General features: G+C 43.4%; 1 protein-coding gene across 1 annotated transcript in view; it reads left to right on the top strand.

Annotated features, from left to right (window-relative positions):
- Positions 1 to 15,254, top strand: part of Bsn (bassoon presynaptic cytomatrix protein) — a 98,077-nt gene that overhangs the window by 43,559 nt on the left and 39,264 nt on the right. Inside the window, exon 3 of the mRNA XM_076868342.2 lies at positions 6,304 to 6,311. Within this exon, the coding sequence (XP_076724457.2) occupies positions 6,304 to 6,311 (8 nt within the window). The remainder of the gene's footprint in view (positions 1 to 6,303; positions 6,312 to 15,254) is intronic.

Raw genomic sequence — 15,254 nt, 5'->3', positions numbered from 1 at the left:
ATAGGCAGGATTGGGCCCCTCCATGCTGGTTCCTACAGAATAATCAGCCTGAGATCCTTAAAGGTCACAGGTCCTACTCTGCTGCTTTCCTGTTCTGCCTAAGTCCTGGAGACACTAGTCTCTGAGCTGTCACAGGAAGTGCCTTTCCCCTGTGATTCACTCCTCTCTGCCTCCTGGTGGTGTGCTGGACAGTATGTGGCTAGGTAGATTCTTTCTGCTGTGGGACCAGCTGATGTGGTTGTGTGCCCCTGTGAGCAGATGCCATCAGCTATGCTGGTAGTTTCCCAAATATGCAAGATGAATCACAAGAGTCACCTGGTTGCTACCCTAAGGCAATACAGGCCTGCTGGATTGTATCAGGATTACTGAATCAGTACATGACCAGAGCATGGTATAAAAAGGCCCCATGTGTGAGGAATGCTGAGTGGTCCCTATTGGGTCAGGAAGAAAATGAACAGGTTTGTTGATGGTTTAAGGGAAGCCTGCCCCATGAGTAGAGGAGGACATCTGCAGCTCATTAGAAGTATCCTCCACATTTTTCGTTTTTAGTACTAGTGATTGAACCCAGGGATGTTCTTCCATTGAGCTATATCCTCAGCCCTTTTTAAAATTTTATTTTGAGACAGGGTCTTGCTAAGTTGCTGAGATTGGCCCCAAACTTGTGATCGTCCTGTTTCAGCCTCCCAGATTGCTTTGGGATTATAGGTATGTGAGACCGTGCCTGGATCCTTCATGTTATTCTTCTAACATGTCTTTTTCTAAGGACCTATCATGCTCTGATTGAATCAGACTTACCCATTTGTCTTTTTGGGTTTTGCCTGTATTCTGACCATGAAGTGAGTTCCATGAGATGAACCTTGTTTGCCTTGCTCACTGCTAGGTTTTCAATGTCTGAAGCACATTACAGGCTCCTGATGACAAGCTGATGACAAGCTAGATCCTTCCTGTGGACAGCTCCCTATTAGTTTCTCAGAGATTGACCATTGAGAGACTACCTGCAGAAGATGCTCCCCATTCGTCCTCACTTTACCTTCATACTCCCCTCCGTCCTCAGAAGTGAGTTCTCATCATCTGCCCCTACGTACTCAATTTGATATATGGCAACTAAGGCTCCATAGCCTGGCCTAAGATCAAAACCTCCCATCTGAGAATCCATCAGTCCTCTTCTGGGGGATGAACCCACCCCTGACCAGAAGAGGCACTCCCCTAACCACCTGGAGCTCTCTCTTCTATTTTTTTTACCCTTCCCAGGGTTCAGTAAAACTTCACACTGATGCTCCTCTGGCCACCATTATAGCCCTAACTCCTTTCCTTTCCATCTCTTGTATTTGGATTTGTATTCACTATATCCTGTATTACAGACACACCACTCTATTCCCTGGAACCCTAAGCTACCCTGAGTCCCCAGCACCTTCCCCAGACATTCCCTCCATCTGGTCATGCTGGAGTAGGTAATATTCCCCTCACCCCTTCTTCAACAGGGCTGCCTGGACATCCCGCCACTATTACCACTAGCCTGTTTCTCTGAACCAGGGGGCATCTGGTTCAGAGAACTATTTGAGATGCCTATTTCAGATTGCCTATTTCATGAGACTGGCTCTCAGACCCTAGTCTCTCCTCTCTTGTCAGACATAGGCTATATACTTCACTTCTACTATTTTCTCTCCCTTAACATTGCTGGCTAGACTTTTCATTACTTCCCACTTCCCTGAGACTTTGACATCAGAATCCCAGGCTTCCTGCCAGGGAAAGAAGGGAGGAAGGAAAGAGCTAATGTTTTCCTCAGTGTTTACTGTGTACCTGGCACCATTCTTCCTCATGCTGAGGTGGCCCTGGCCCCTCTATTGGCTCAGTCTTTGCCCTGGCACTATAGGTGTGGTGATTCTGGCCTGTTTAGTCACTTAGGGCCTTTCCCCTTCCTTTTGGGAGCAGGCCTCCTTGCTAGTTTCTTACTCGTTGCTCAGTGGCTAGTACCATGGAGAGTATGATCACATAGGCATTCACATGCTCATACATGCATGCAATACATGTGCACACTCACACTTGCAAGCACACACATGCATACAGAGGAAAGACTGTGTATTTGACGAAAAAGGAAAATGAGCCACCATCCATGTACATTCTCTTCTATTAGGCAGGCATGTGGGACAACAGACACAGTAATGCTGTAGGCTGGAAAGGTGGTAGTTGGCTTTTCCTTTTAAATGTCCTTTGATTTTGCAGTGGGTATTATTTAGAGTAGGGGATATTTTTCCTGTTGGAATTGTAAATTTCATTTACTGTCTTGAGATGGCTGGCTTATTTTTTTTTTTAATCATCTATATTGTTTTTGACAAGTACTATAAAGAATTGCATGTAGCAGGACAACTCTTTCTTAGACCCAGCCCTGTCTGGGCCTTTGGTCTCACTATGTACAAGTGAGAGGAGAGAATGAGGACAAAGAAGGGCTCCTCAACAAAGGAGGGGTCCTCTCTGCATGACGCCATGAGGAGTCTGCAAGAAAGTATGGCAGATGCCTGGGCACTGGGGAATATAGCAAAGACTCATACAGGGCAAGATGCTTGAGCTAGGGTTCTAAGCAAAGGATCTTGTAAACAGAGATTAGAGCATGAGCTGATAAATGTGGGGCCAGGCAAGGAGCCTCAGGAATCCCTGTCTGCAGGCAATTCAGGAAGAGGAAACTGCCTAGACAGAGGAGCTTTGAAGGGTGCAGGTAAGCACACCAGGGTGGGGTGGTAACACTGGAAGTGCTGTCGAAGGACATCACCCTTGCACTTCCTTGTGGGAAGATTAAGCACCTAGCTCAATGTGGTCTGTACAAGTCTTCTCAAGTGTAGTTGAGGTTGTGGCTACTGTCATAGGAAAGCCATATATATAAAGATATATGTGTGTGTGTGTACACACACACACACACACACACACACACACTACATCTTGTCAGTGGACCTTTTTATTATTTTTTAATTAATTTATTTATATGCAGTGCTGAGAATCGAAATCAGTGCCTCACACATGCCAGGCAAGCGTTCTATCACTGAGCCACAACTCCAGCCCAAGCCGAGCCTTTTTTAAGCTTGCTTTCTGAGTGACATGTCTGAGCAGGGCCGTCCCTTGTGTCTCTGAACCCACACTTCAGATTTCTTCTCCTGGACATTTATCTGTCAGTGGACCAGGATGCCTGGCAGGCCCCAAGTTGATTGCAGTGGGTCTTGTCTCCTATGCCCAGTGTGTTGACAACTACTATGACAGAGAACCTGATTTCCTGACCAACCAACCTCAGTCTGTTGGTCATTCAGTCCACAGACATTTACTTAGCCCTGCTCTGGGTGGGCCCTGTGCCAGATTCTTAGGACTCAGTGGTAACAGTGTGGAAGAAAGCCAGACAGTCCATTATTCTTTGGAATGGTTCTTCTTCCCTTGTCTTCTGCCAGGGTTTGCTTTGGCCTTACCAGCCCTCATTCATCTTTCCTTCTGGGAGGATCACTACCTTTCCCCCTACCACAAACACATACATGTGCACATTCAAGTTCCCATTATTTTGAGTATGATAGATGGAGTTTTGTATGTGAGATCACTTGTTTGAATCCTTTAGATTTCAATAGATTTGCAATTACAAGATGTAGGTAGTGTTCTGAGAGTTTTGTTCTTTTGTCATTTCTAGTGCCTAGCACTGCTGGACTCTAGACCAGTGCTATGGGTCCTTTGTCCAACATAGCATTCTTTAGCCATTGAAACATCCCTGCCCAAGAGCTAACACAGTGCTCAGAGCTAAGTGCCCACAGGGTGAGTCCATGGATGAGTTGTGATAAGAAAGTTTTGAGGGCTGGGGTTGTGGCTCAAGCAGTAGCGCTCGCCTGGCATGCGTGGGGTGCTGGGTTCGATCCTCAGCACCACATTAAAAAAAAATGTTGTGTCCACTGAAAATTAAAAAATAAATATTAAAAAAATTAATTCTCTCTCTCTCTCTCTTAAAAAAAGTTTTGACTCTATTTTATTCAGAGCTAAAACTAAAGACAAGCAATGATCCCCAATCACAATTTTATTTTATCATTTTTGAGTAACAGATAAGTTTTCTTTGTTCTTATATAAAAGCATGAAAAGTAAGAAGGATATTGCTAGTAACATTTTTTAATCTAGTTTAAATTTTTAAAAAGCAGTAGCTCAGGAGGCAGAGCCAAGAGGATCACAAATTCAAAGCCAGCCTCAGCAACTTAGCAAGGGCCTAAGCAACTCAGCAAGACCCTATCTCTAAATAAAATATTTTATAAGGGCTATGGATGTGGCTCAGTGGTAAAGCGCCCTTGGGTTCAGTCCCCAGTACAAAAAAAAGAAAAAAAAAATTAAATCAATGGGGCTGGGGTTGTGGCTCAGAGGTAGAGCACTTGCCTAGCATGTGTGAGGCACTGGGTTTAATCCTCAGCACCACATAAAAATAAACAAAATAAAGGTATTGTGCCCAACTATAACTAAAAAAAATATTTAAAAAAATTTAAATCAAGGGTTGTAGTTCAATGGTAGAGCGCTCACCTAGCACTTGCGAGGCACTGGGTTCAATCCTCATCACCACATAAAAATAAGTAAATAAAATAAAGGCATTGTGTCCAACTACACCTAAAAAATAAATATTTTTAAAAAATTAAATCATGAAACCTTGATTTCTGGATAAAGAGATTTTTCTTACTTGTTTTTTTTTTTTTTTTTTTTTTTTTTTTGTGGCACTGAAGATTGAACCCAGGGTCACTCTACCATTAAGCTACTTCCCCAGCCTTTTATTTTTTTTTAATTCCTAAATTTTTTTTTTGTAGTTGTAGATGGACAACATGCCTTTATTTTATTTATTTTTATATGTAGTTCTAAGTATCAAACCCAGGGCTTCACACATGCTAGGCAAGTGCTCTGCCACTGAGTTCCAGCCCCAGACTGGGGCTAAGTTGCCTAGACTTCTCTCAAACTTGTGATCCTCCTGCCTCAATCTCTGAAGTAGCAGGAATTACTGCATGTGCCATTGTGCCTGGCTAGATAATTTTTTTTGGGGGGGGACAGGAGGGCCCCCCAAATAGACTATAGACATGGTTTTTGCTTTCTATTGACTCCCTTTGGGAATGGGTAGAGGAAGTCAAGAGGTTTCCATGCCAGGTAGAATTTTTCTGTAAGTCTCAAACAGCAGGTTCTAGAATGCTTCATACACTGGGGTATTTGTAGGTCTAGCCCAGTACCCAAAGTACAGTAGGTATTCAGCCTACTGTATTCATGTAGTATTCATGTATTAGTGATGTAGATAACTAGGTTATCTCGCTAACTGTACTGTTGGTCCTGTCTCCCTTCCTAAAACTAGAGTAAGGCTAGATGTAAAATAGGCTCTTAACCATCTTTGGGGGCTAAGAATGTGTCCTGGAAATCCTCACAGGAAGGTGGAGTTCTGAGTGTCTCTTCAACATTGGGTCTGAAGACTGGGCAGAAATTGTGAGGTTTCTGGGCCAGAGTCCAGGCTTCTGTCCTCTTGGAGGCAGGGGTAGCAGGGCTGGGACCTGGTATATCTATAATCACAAAGTCTTTCAGTTTTCTCTTGACTTATCTTTTACTTCATGTTTGCAGCAGAATTTGGAAGAGAGCTGACACACACAGCACTGTATCCTTGATAAAGAGCTATAGTAGTAGAATTTGCAGTAGCTAGAACCTGGGGAAAGCTGGCTCAGCTTTATGCAATTATTTCTGACTTCTGGTTAGAGCTTTCTAGTTTTAGGAGCTTATACACATATACTCACCCTGGATCAGGAAACTGGGACACTACCAAACTTAAAGTTGTGATCTTGTGAGCTCCCAGTGCAGATGTCCTCAAGCTTGGAACTGGGAGGAGAGTAGAGACTCAGTAGTTTGGGTTGGGTCAGAACTCCACATTTGGGAACCATCATACTCCCAGAAGACAGGACCAGGAAATGTAAGCAGAGGGCTAGCTCTGGGACTAAGGCTCCTAAGAAGGCTGTGAAAAAGTGGCTAAGAATTTACCTGACTGGCCAGGTATCCCTTCAAAAAGCTGAACCTATTAGGGGAGTCTGTAGAGATACCTGGTTGGCCTGGAAGCACTATTGAAGGGTGTCCCAGTCACTCCAGATTGGACAGGCCAGGAAGTTCCTCAAGACTCAAATGTTATGTATGCTACAGATCTTGGTGTAGGGATGCACTATAATTTGCCTAAATGTCAGCATCTTGGGTTCAGTCCTGATGATGCCTAAAAATAAAGGGTCCCTAAGATTGGAGTTCTCATTTCTTCAGGTGTCCTGAAGGTCAGGACCATCTGGAAAGCCTGGGAAGTGATGGCAAGAACACTTCAAGGAGTTGCTGATCTGGGTCTCAGCTCTAGATAGTGACTTTCTGGTCTGGACACCTGCCTACCTTCTCTTCTCTCCTCTTGCCCTTTTGGCCCCCAGCATGTATCCCCACCTATCCTTACTCCCCCAGGAATCTCCTGCTAATGAGCTGTAACTCGAGTTTGATGTATAAGCAGGGTATCAGGGCATTGATTGCAAAGCTCTAACACCTTCTCTTTTACTGGGGTCTAGCTAAATAAATCAGTTCTTTTATGCATTGTAGTAAAACTCAATCTTTGTCTCATTTCCCCTGGGAATTTGTGAATAAATGGTTGAACCAGACTCTTGTAAATTATGAATGGTATAAATATGACTAACTCACCTAAAAAAAGCTTTAGCAGGGTCATTTTCTACAAACCTTGCCTAATTACAAATTATTTTTCATCAGTTAATTAAAATAGTCTGTGAAACTTCTGCTTCTTTCAATTAGCAAATGGGGACTGCAACTACATTAAGTTCTAGGAACCCCACCCTCATGGGGTTCTCAATCTGGTGGGGGAAGGCAGCACTGGCCCCAGTGCATATGGAAGGAGACCTTAGGGAGGCTCCACACCAGATATCAAGTTTATAAGGCTCTGTGGAGGCATTCAGCTAGCCCTTTGGAGAACCTATAGGCATGGATGCAGGAAAGTACCTGGCTTGTCAGTGAGCTCTCAAGTCTCAGGCAGGACTTACATGCAGCGGGTATGTGGGTGAAAATCAAGAGACAAGGCAGATGTGATAAGTAGGGGCCTACTGATTAAAGGCCAAATCAGCCATTAAGGAGTTTGGCCACCATGGCCTTCCAGAGGTCTGGGTACCACCTGAAAAATAAATGTTTATGAATATGTATTTTTCCCCACTGATATTAAGATCTTGTAAATTGGCCCATGCTTTAGAAAATTCAGAACTTGCACAGATGGAAGCCACAGAAAAACATCTTTGTTTTGGGTCGTAAAATGTCTTCTGGTTAAATATGATTAAGTAAAAGCATCTCATTGTTGAGTCTCTTTACTGAACTAACTAAAAATTACAAGAAGAACAAGAAACAGAAGAAAGAACTCCACCTTCAACAAAACTAATAAACACCCCTAAACTGAAATATAATGAATAAAGAATGGCTTCCAAGTACAGGAAAATCAGTTCAGGATGAGGGAGGTTCCTAGGCAGGGAAATTTGGTTTTATGGAACCAGGGCAAAGAGCTCAGAGTCCAGAGGCCAAAACAATAACCTCATCTTGGACTGGTTAGCAAAGCAAACATACCTGGTGAATCTTAGAGAGCATCTCTGAACTCTATGTGATGCCAAAGAGTAACTGGGGCTATGAAGTTGCCTAAGGAATTAAGCAGAATTTGGCATATGGGGAGGGGCAGATCATGGGTTGCCTGCAGTCAGGACAATGAGAGACAAAGGAAATTCAAATATATTTAATTGGTATCCCTGGAGAAGAGAATAAAATAAGTGGAACACAGAAAGATTGAAAGATACAATAGAAGAAAACTGCATCTGCTGAAATAAAAGAAACATAAGTCTTTAGACTGAAAGGCCATACTGAATTTTAGGAAAAATAGAGTACTCAATGCAAAAACATATCTTGATGTGCCAGACATGATGGTGTATGCCTGTAATCTCAGCTACTTGGGAGACTGAGGCAGGAGAATCACAATTTTAAATTCTGTCTAGGCAAGTTGGCAATACCCTGTCTTAAAAGAGTATGTGTGGGTGGCTGTGAATGCAGCTGCCTTTAGTTCCCAGACTGTAAAACAAAACATAAGAAAATCCACATATCTTGTTGAAGTTACCAGACTTCAAAAAGAAAGAGTTCTATTGCATCCAGAGGGGAAAAGTTAATATATCTATAAAGGGAGAAAAAACAGGCTGGCCTGGAGTGCTCTCAGCTAGAATGACCAGTGATAGAAAAAAGGAATGGACATATTTGCAGAGTTCTCAGGGAAAGATTATAAACTCATAATTTTATATTCAACCAAACTGTTCAAGTTTAAAGGTCTCACGAAGGGGGCTGGGGATGTGGCTCAAGCGGTAGCACGCTCGTCTGGCATGCGTGCGGCCCGGGTTCGATCCTCAGCACCACATACAAACAAAGATGTTTTGTCCGCCGAGAACTAAAAAATAAAAAATTCAAAAAAAAAGGTCTCACGAAGAAATGTTCAGACATTCAAGTACTCATATTGTATGGTTCCTATGAGTTCTTTCTAAATGAATAAATAAATAAATAAGACTTCTAGATATAAACTCCACAAGACATAAATGGTAATGATAACCATACAACAAAGTTCTTAGGCTAAGAGGATTGTATCCACCACTCACTCACCTTTAGGTAAGTCATCTTTCATACAAGGCCCATCACAGGCACCATAGAACAAGAGACATTCAGTCTTCTAAGTTATACTGAGCTTCTGGCATTTGATGCTTCAGCTTTCTTATGCCCACATCCAGCTTTTATGACTCTGGGAAAGCCATGGGATGTAAGTGAAAAGGGGATTGAGGGAAGGGCAAGGGTAAATACTACATGAACCACCACTGTATAGTCTCGGATCTCTTTCTAGAGGAGGATGAGCTTGGTCTGAGATGGGCCTGCCTAATTCTGAATGAGTCACTCTAATAAGCTGGATGGTTATCACTTGAGGTAGGCCTAAAGGTTTGGTTTTATTCTACATCACAATGACAAGTCCATGGCCTTTGGGCTTAACTGAAGGCAAAGATCTTTCCCATTGATCCTTCCCAAACCTAGTCCTCCAGGATGTTACTACCAATTAATTGGAGTTAGTGGAAAGTTTCCCATCCTTGCTCTGGATTCTGGAGACTGGTTGGCCCTGAAGGAAACCAAAGCCAAATCAGATTATCCTGAGGGATATTCTCAACCTAATAAACCCACTCAGCTCTCAAGGCTGGGGGATGAAGTTCCCAAGGCTTGCTCTTAATTGAAGTAATAGTTGGCAGCTTCATCTGTCCTATGTTTGGTGGCAGCATTACTTGTTCCTATTAGGCCCTCTTGCCACATTGTCCCTTGCTGATCCAACTGCTGTCCTATTCTGAACTCTCCCTCAGCAGTAGCATAGCATCCAGAGATCAATGCTTTAACCACATTCTCACTGGCCCAAAGAGACTGGCCTGCAACCTCCTGAGGCTTGTTTGGCAACAGAAAGTTTCTGCCAGATGCTTCAGAGTGGAAAGGATGAGTGTACCTATACAACACTAATGTTCTTTCATGTGGGTTTGTCAACTAGGAGTGTGAGCGCTTGTATGCCCAAGTGCATTTGTATACACCTGCTGAGGGAGCTGTCATCAGGCCAGCATTCTGCTTTGTCCTTACCTGTATTAAGGAGGAGCTGACTGTCTGGGTTACTCTGGGATATTTTGGGTCTCAGAAATTTACCCTCAGAGTAGGGTTGCAAATTAAAGGAACTGGGAAGTTAGGAAAGAAAGATGTTAGCTTGTTAGGGAGTTCCTCTTGTAGCATGACCTCCTACTCTGCCCAGGAATCCTAGATGTAGTATCTTCCCTCCACAGCCAACAGATCATCCCCTACTGCTTCTTGTCAAATCACATCTTCCTTCTGAGCCTGAGTGTTATGGAGACACTCATCCCTGTGCTGTTGCCATTAAGGAGCAGATTCTTTTTGTCTCCAGGCAATCAGGAAACATGGTGAAGCCAACCCTTGATGGTATGGGGCCTCCCTGTCACTGACCTAAGTATACTGTCCATGGGGAGAGCTGGGGACAGGAGAGAATCTGATCTGGGCAACCAACAAAGACTTTAAAGACTCTTTTAAAGATCGAGGATTGGGAATTTAAGAAGTTCCTCAGTGGTGGCCTCCAAACTAGGACATGTGTGGCAGAGGGTGGGGAGAGAGGGAACAAGGCAGAGAATATGAAAACTCCTTTTTATGTTTATTTTCTAGCTCATCCTTTAAAACTTTTATATTTGGGGAGGTGTTTTATTAATAGTAGAAATGTATGTATTTAGTAGATAAATATTCATATATTGGAGATGCATGTTTTATTGATAGGGGCACACCATTGAAGAGGCACAAGGCCTCTGGCCAGAAGGCTGGGTAAAGAAATATTTTTCTTGCATAAAAACTGGAATTTTTTTCTAAGTCAACTTCTGAATTTCCACATCCATTCCCAAGAGAGGAGCTTCAGAATATAGGAGCTGGATCTGGCATCCATCTTTCCACAGCTTCTGTTTCTCTACCTGTGTGTGCAGGGACCACTGGGGATAGCCCCCAAAGGAAAGAGTCCTCACAGCATCTTCCCAGCCATAATTGCCTATTACATAAAGGTCATCCATGAATTTATCAAAACCTTGTTTGAAGCTATAGGGTTCTTCCAGCTGCTCTGACTTAGAGAAACAGTTTTCATAAGTTCACTACCCACCTCCTGGTGACCAAAGACAGCTTATTAATGTGAATCATTTATCTTTGAAATGTTCAACTGGAGATGGTAGGGGGTACTCTCTAGAATGTTTCTGTGAGGAGCTCATTTCCTTCTGGACCATCCCCCAACTACCCCTTCCCCACCCTCCTAGCTCCACACTTCCCTGTTTTTCCTTCTAGTCTGCTTCAACCCTAATAGGCCCTGAAGGTAGCTAACATAGCAGATTCAACCTGCTTCCCTCTGTGGATTATGGCTACATCCCTGCCCTTACCTGGTATCTAGAGCATCTTTTAGTTACTAGAGCTTGTGAGCCTCATGTCTTTTCCTGGGTGTTTCTGACTATTGTAGTCTAGTACTATACTGCATTGTAGTCTAGTACTGTAGTCTAGTCTAGTACTATTGTAGTCCCAGTACTGGTCATGGTATGGGAGGTACTGAAGATTGGTGAGAGAAGCTGACTGAATTTGCTGTACTCCTTTTCCTGCAGCCTTCCTGTGACCAGGGTGACCCTTCCCTGGCAAACCATGTTAAGATGGTCTCTAAGCCGTTAATAACCCTAATTGTTGAAAAGAAGAAAAACTGGTAGAAATCATGGAATTTCATTTATTTCCTTTTCTCTTCCTTTCCTTTTCAGTGTTGGAGAATGAACCCAGGGCCTCATGCATGCTGGGCAAGCATTCTATCACTGAGCCACACCCCTAACCCAAAATCAGGGAATTTCTATGTCCTCTATCTTTCTTGGCCACCTTTAAAAAAAGTTTGTCTCTTTTTTTTTTTTTGCGGGGGGGGGGGTACCAGGGATTAAACTCAGGGACACTCAACCACTGAGCCACATCCCCAGCCCTATTTTTGTATTTTTATTTAGAGTCAGGGTCTCACTGAGCTACTTAGCACCTCACTTTTGCTGAGACTGGCTTTGAACTCCTAATCCTCCTGCCTCAGCCTTCAGAGCTTCTGGGATTACAAGGGTGTACCACCGTGCCCAGCTAACAAAGTTTGTCTCTTGATAAGGTATTCTCAGTTTCCTTTTTGACTTCCAGCCACTCTTTAATCTTCACTCTTCTTCCTTCTCCCCCAGCCTCCTTCTCCCTATATCTTTTCTGCTTTATGCCAGTGTCCCTTCCCCATCCTTTTATACCATCTTTACCCAGCCCTCCCCAAGTAATAGGATTCCCTGAGGCTCCTAGAAGGAACAGTGGCCTCAAGGGGCTTCACTGCTAAATCCATGACCACCTGAGTAAGTCTTTTCTAGGATGAGGCCTATAGACACCTCCCTCTCCTTTTCCCTGCTCCCTCCTTTCTTCTGCTCAGCAGCCATATTATCCTGGAGACTTTTGTGTGTGCCCCTTAAGGAGGGCCTCCTACCGGGCTTACCTCTTCCCCAGGGCTTACCTCTTCCCTCTTCACGCTGTTCCTATCACCCTGGCTCACATGAGATTTGTTCCCAGTCATGACCCCTGAGATCCACCATGGTGGACCTTTTGTACAGCAGGAGAGGAATCTGACTCCTCCCCAGATGTACTGGATTGGGACCTTTATGATGTGTGGCCCTCATGGACGTGTAGATTCATCATGGCTCATGACATCATTGGATGCTCTCCCTCACAGAAACTTCTCTACCCTGTGGGGTTATTTTCTTTTGTCCTTCTTTCCCTGACGGCCCTGTTTCTGGCATCTCCTCTATTCCCATAAACATTGGTGCTCCCCACAGGTTTTCCTGGACTACTGCTCTGTGGGTGATCTATATTCCTGAAATTACTGTGATCTGAACCCTTAATTCTCCCAGATAAAAATCTCTAGACTGGTCTGAATTGAACCCCTGAATTGTGACCCTTCCTATGTCTCTTGCCTCCATCCTTATTTTACACAACCAAACCTAAACTTGTGATTTTGCTCTTAAGCTCCCATCCACCAATTGCCTTCTCCCCCTGGGTTCCCTATTTCGGTTAAAAAGAACACTACTCCCTGGAGTTCAAGCCAAAACACCCCTGCTGTACCCTCCCTTCCTCTCATCCTGTGGACTATCTGCTGAACTATTGCCTTATCCTCACACAATTCCCTCCCTCTACCATCTTCTTCTCCTTGGCATAAAGCAAACACCCTCCTGTTTGGAAACCTTAGAGACCCTGCTGTCTTGGCCCTTCCCATTTTAACTTTGAGCTTCTCAATTCATTCAGGTAGTTCAACACACATTATTGCTGGGAACTGTTCTAGGTGTTGGAAATAGCAGTGATTTATATCTGCCACAACTGCCATGTACAGCCACCTAGATGAAGCATTCTCTAACATGACTCTGGGACTTTTCCTATGCTCTTCTCTCTGCCTAACTTGCCCTTTCACAACAGGAAAAATAGCCCATCTTTTGAGACCTAGTGTAGATGTCTTCCCATCCAGAAGCTGTCTGAAGCTTCTGTCTTCCCCCAGAACATGCAGCAATGTGTTTTGCAGTGATTTGTTTGCACATCTGTTTTTAATCTAAACTTGATCTCTATCTGTTCTAAATTTTTATTTTAATTAAATATTGAATTGATGTTTATCAAGAATATAAGAACATTTGTAAAATATGTATACAATGTAAAGAATAACAATACAAGGAACACCTGGGAATCCAACTCCTCTTGTAAGAGATATGAAGCCTTTATACCATAAATACCTGGAACTAAACCAAGCATCAGAAGATGTTTCTGAATGACTGAATGTCTGAATGAATTAATTTATTAATACTTGTCACTGGAGTCATGACCCATGAGATCCACCATAGTGGACGCTTTATACAGCAGGAAGGAATCTGGTTCCTCCCCAGATGTACTGGATTTGCACAGGGCTTGGGCATTTATGATGTGTGGCCCTCACAGATGTATGGATGTGTAGCACTTACCAAGCAACATAAATACAGTAGCAATTTTTTCTGCAAGTCTCTCAGTTGCAGAGCAAGCTCCAGGTAAAGTGGTTATAACTGAATGATGTCACTGCCCTTTCTTAGGCCCACTTCATGAGCTCACTATACTGTTCACACATCTTTTTGTTCATTTTGATATGTCCACTGAGTATCCTCAGTGCAAGCACTGGGTCCCTGGAATACAATGGGGAGCAAAACAGTCAGAGATCTCTTCCTAGGGAGCTTCTATTTAAGTAGCTCTTTAAAAAAAGAAAAAAAGAATCCAAAGAACCTAAATTATGGTGCTTCCCACCCTTCTAAAGCTATACTGTGCTTTCCTGAAGGTAGTGTGGGACCGTGGTTAAGGATATGGACTGAAGACTTGAATGTTAGATTGCCAGCCCTACCACTTGTGAGTCATCATGGATTTGCTGGGCCCTTAAGGAAGGCCTCCTACAGGGTTTACCTCTTCTCTCTTCATGCTGTTCCTAGAAGGAACACCTGGAACCACACTGGCTTTGTAGCAATTTCCTTGTCTGTAACAAGAGCAAAATGGATTCCACACCATGAATTTGCGGCAAGACATAAAGGCATTAGTGAAGAGTAGCTAGTGGTGAGTGGCTCACAGTGAGGGCTCAGTATCATCACTGTTATTGATAGCAGAGAATTCTCTGTGGTAGGGCAGACTTGCAGCCTGCAGCCTAGGAGGACCGTACTATTGTTGCTACGGTTTTCTCCCACATAAAGTTAGTTCTAGAGAGGGATTGAGTACCATGCCAGGAACTTGCCGTATTTCCTCAGCTCTAAAACATTTTGAGCCATGTATCAGTGTTCTGAGCCATGATGGATCTATATTCCATCCATTCAGAATATACAAATTGAGCATCCAGTTTGTGCCAAGCCCTGGCTCTGGATAAAACATCTCCAGAAAGACTATACTATGATGCAGCATTGAAATAAAAAAGTCACCATGTACACAGAAGATTGCCTGTCACTTACAAGCAACACAAATAGAGTAGCTAAATTTTTCAGAAATCCTTGAGGAGCTTGGAGAGAGGGTTATGGCCCTGTTACATGTAATACAGGGCTGTTAGTAGCTTCTGATCAGCCTTCAAAGGCTACTTTTAAATTCCAGCCACAAATAATTTAAGTAAAAAATTAAACTATTGCTGGGCATGGTGGCACACACCTGTAATTCCAGCAACTCAAGAGGCTGAGACAGAAGGATTCCAAGTTCAAAGACAGCCTCAGCAATTTAGCAGGGCCCTAAGCAACTTAGTAAGACCCTGTCTCAAAAAATGAAAAGGGTTGGGGTGTGACTCAGTGGTAAGTACTTCTGGGTTCAATTTCCAGTACCCCCCTAAAAAAAAGGAGGAGAAGGAAGAAATAAAGAAGGAAGGAAGGAAGGAAGGAAGGGAAGGAGGGAGGTGGGAGGGAGGGAAAGGAAAGGAAGGGAGGAAGAAAGAAAGAAAAGGAAAGAAAGAAAGCCAGGAAGGAAGGAAGAAAGAAGCTATTAATTTAACCACATGGGAAACATTTCTTTTGGATATGTAGAAATTAGTCTACTGAAAGGCCCTAGAGGATCCCCCAGGTTCTGAGTGTGGGCCAGAGATGCTATGGCCATCACTA

The sequence above is a fragment of the Callospermophilus lateralis genome, chromosome 10 (genome assembly GCF_048772815.1).
Source record: "Callospermophilus lateralis isolate mCalLat2 chromosome 10, mCalLat2.hap1, whole genome shotgun sequence".
Taxonomy (NCBI): Eukaryota; Metazoa; Chordata; class Mammalia; order Rodentia; family Sciuridae; genus Callospermophilus; species Callospermophilus lateralis.
The sequence above is the reverse complement of the archived record's forward strand: the minus strand, read 5'-3'. Positions and strand labels throughout refer to the sequence as shown.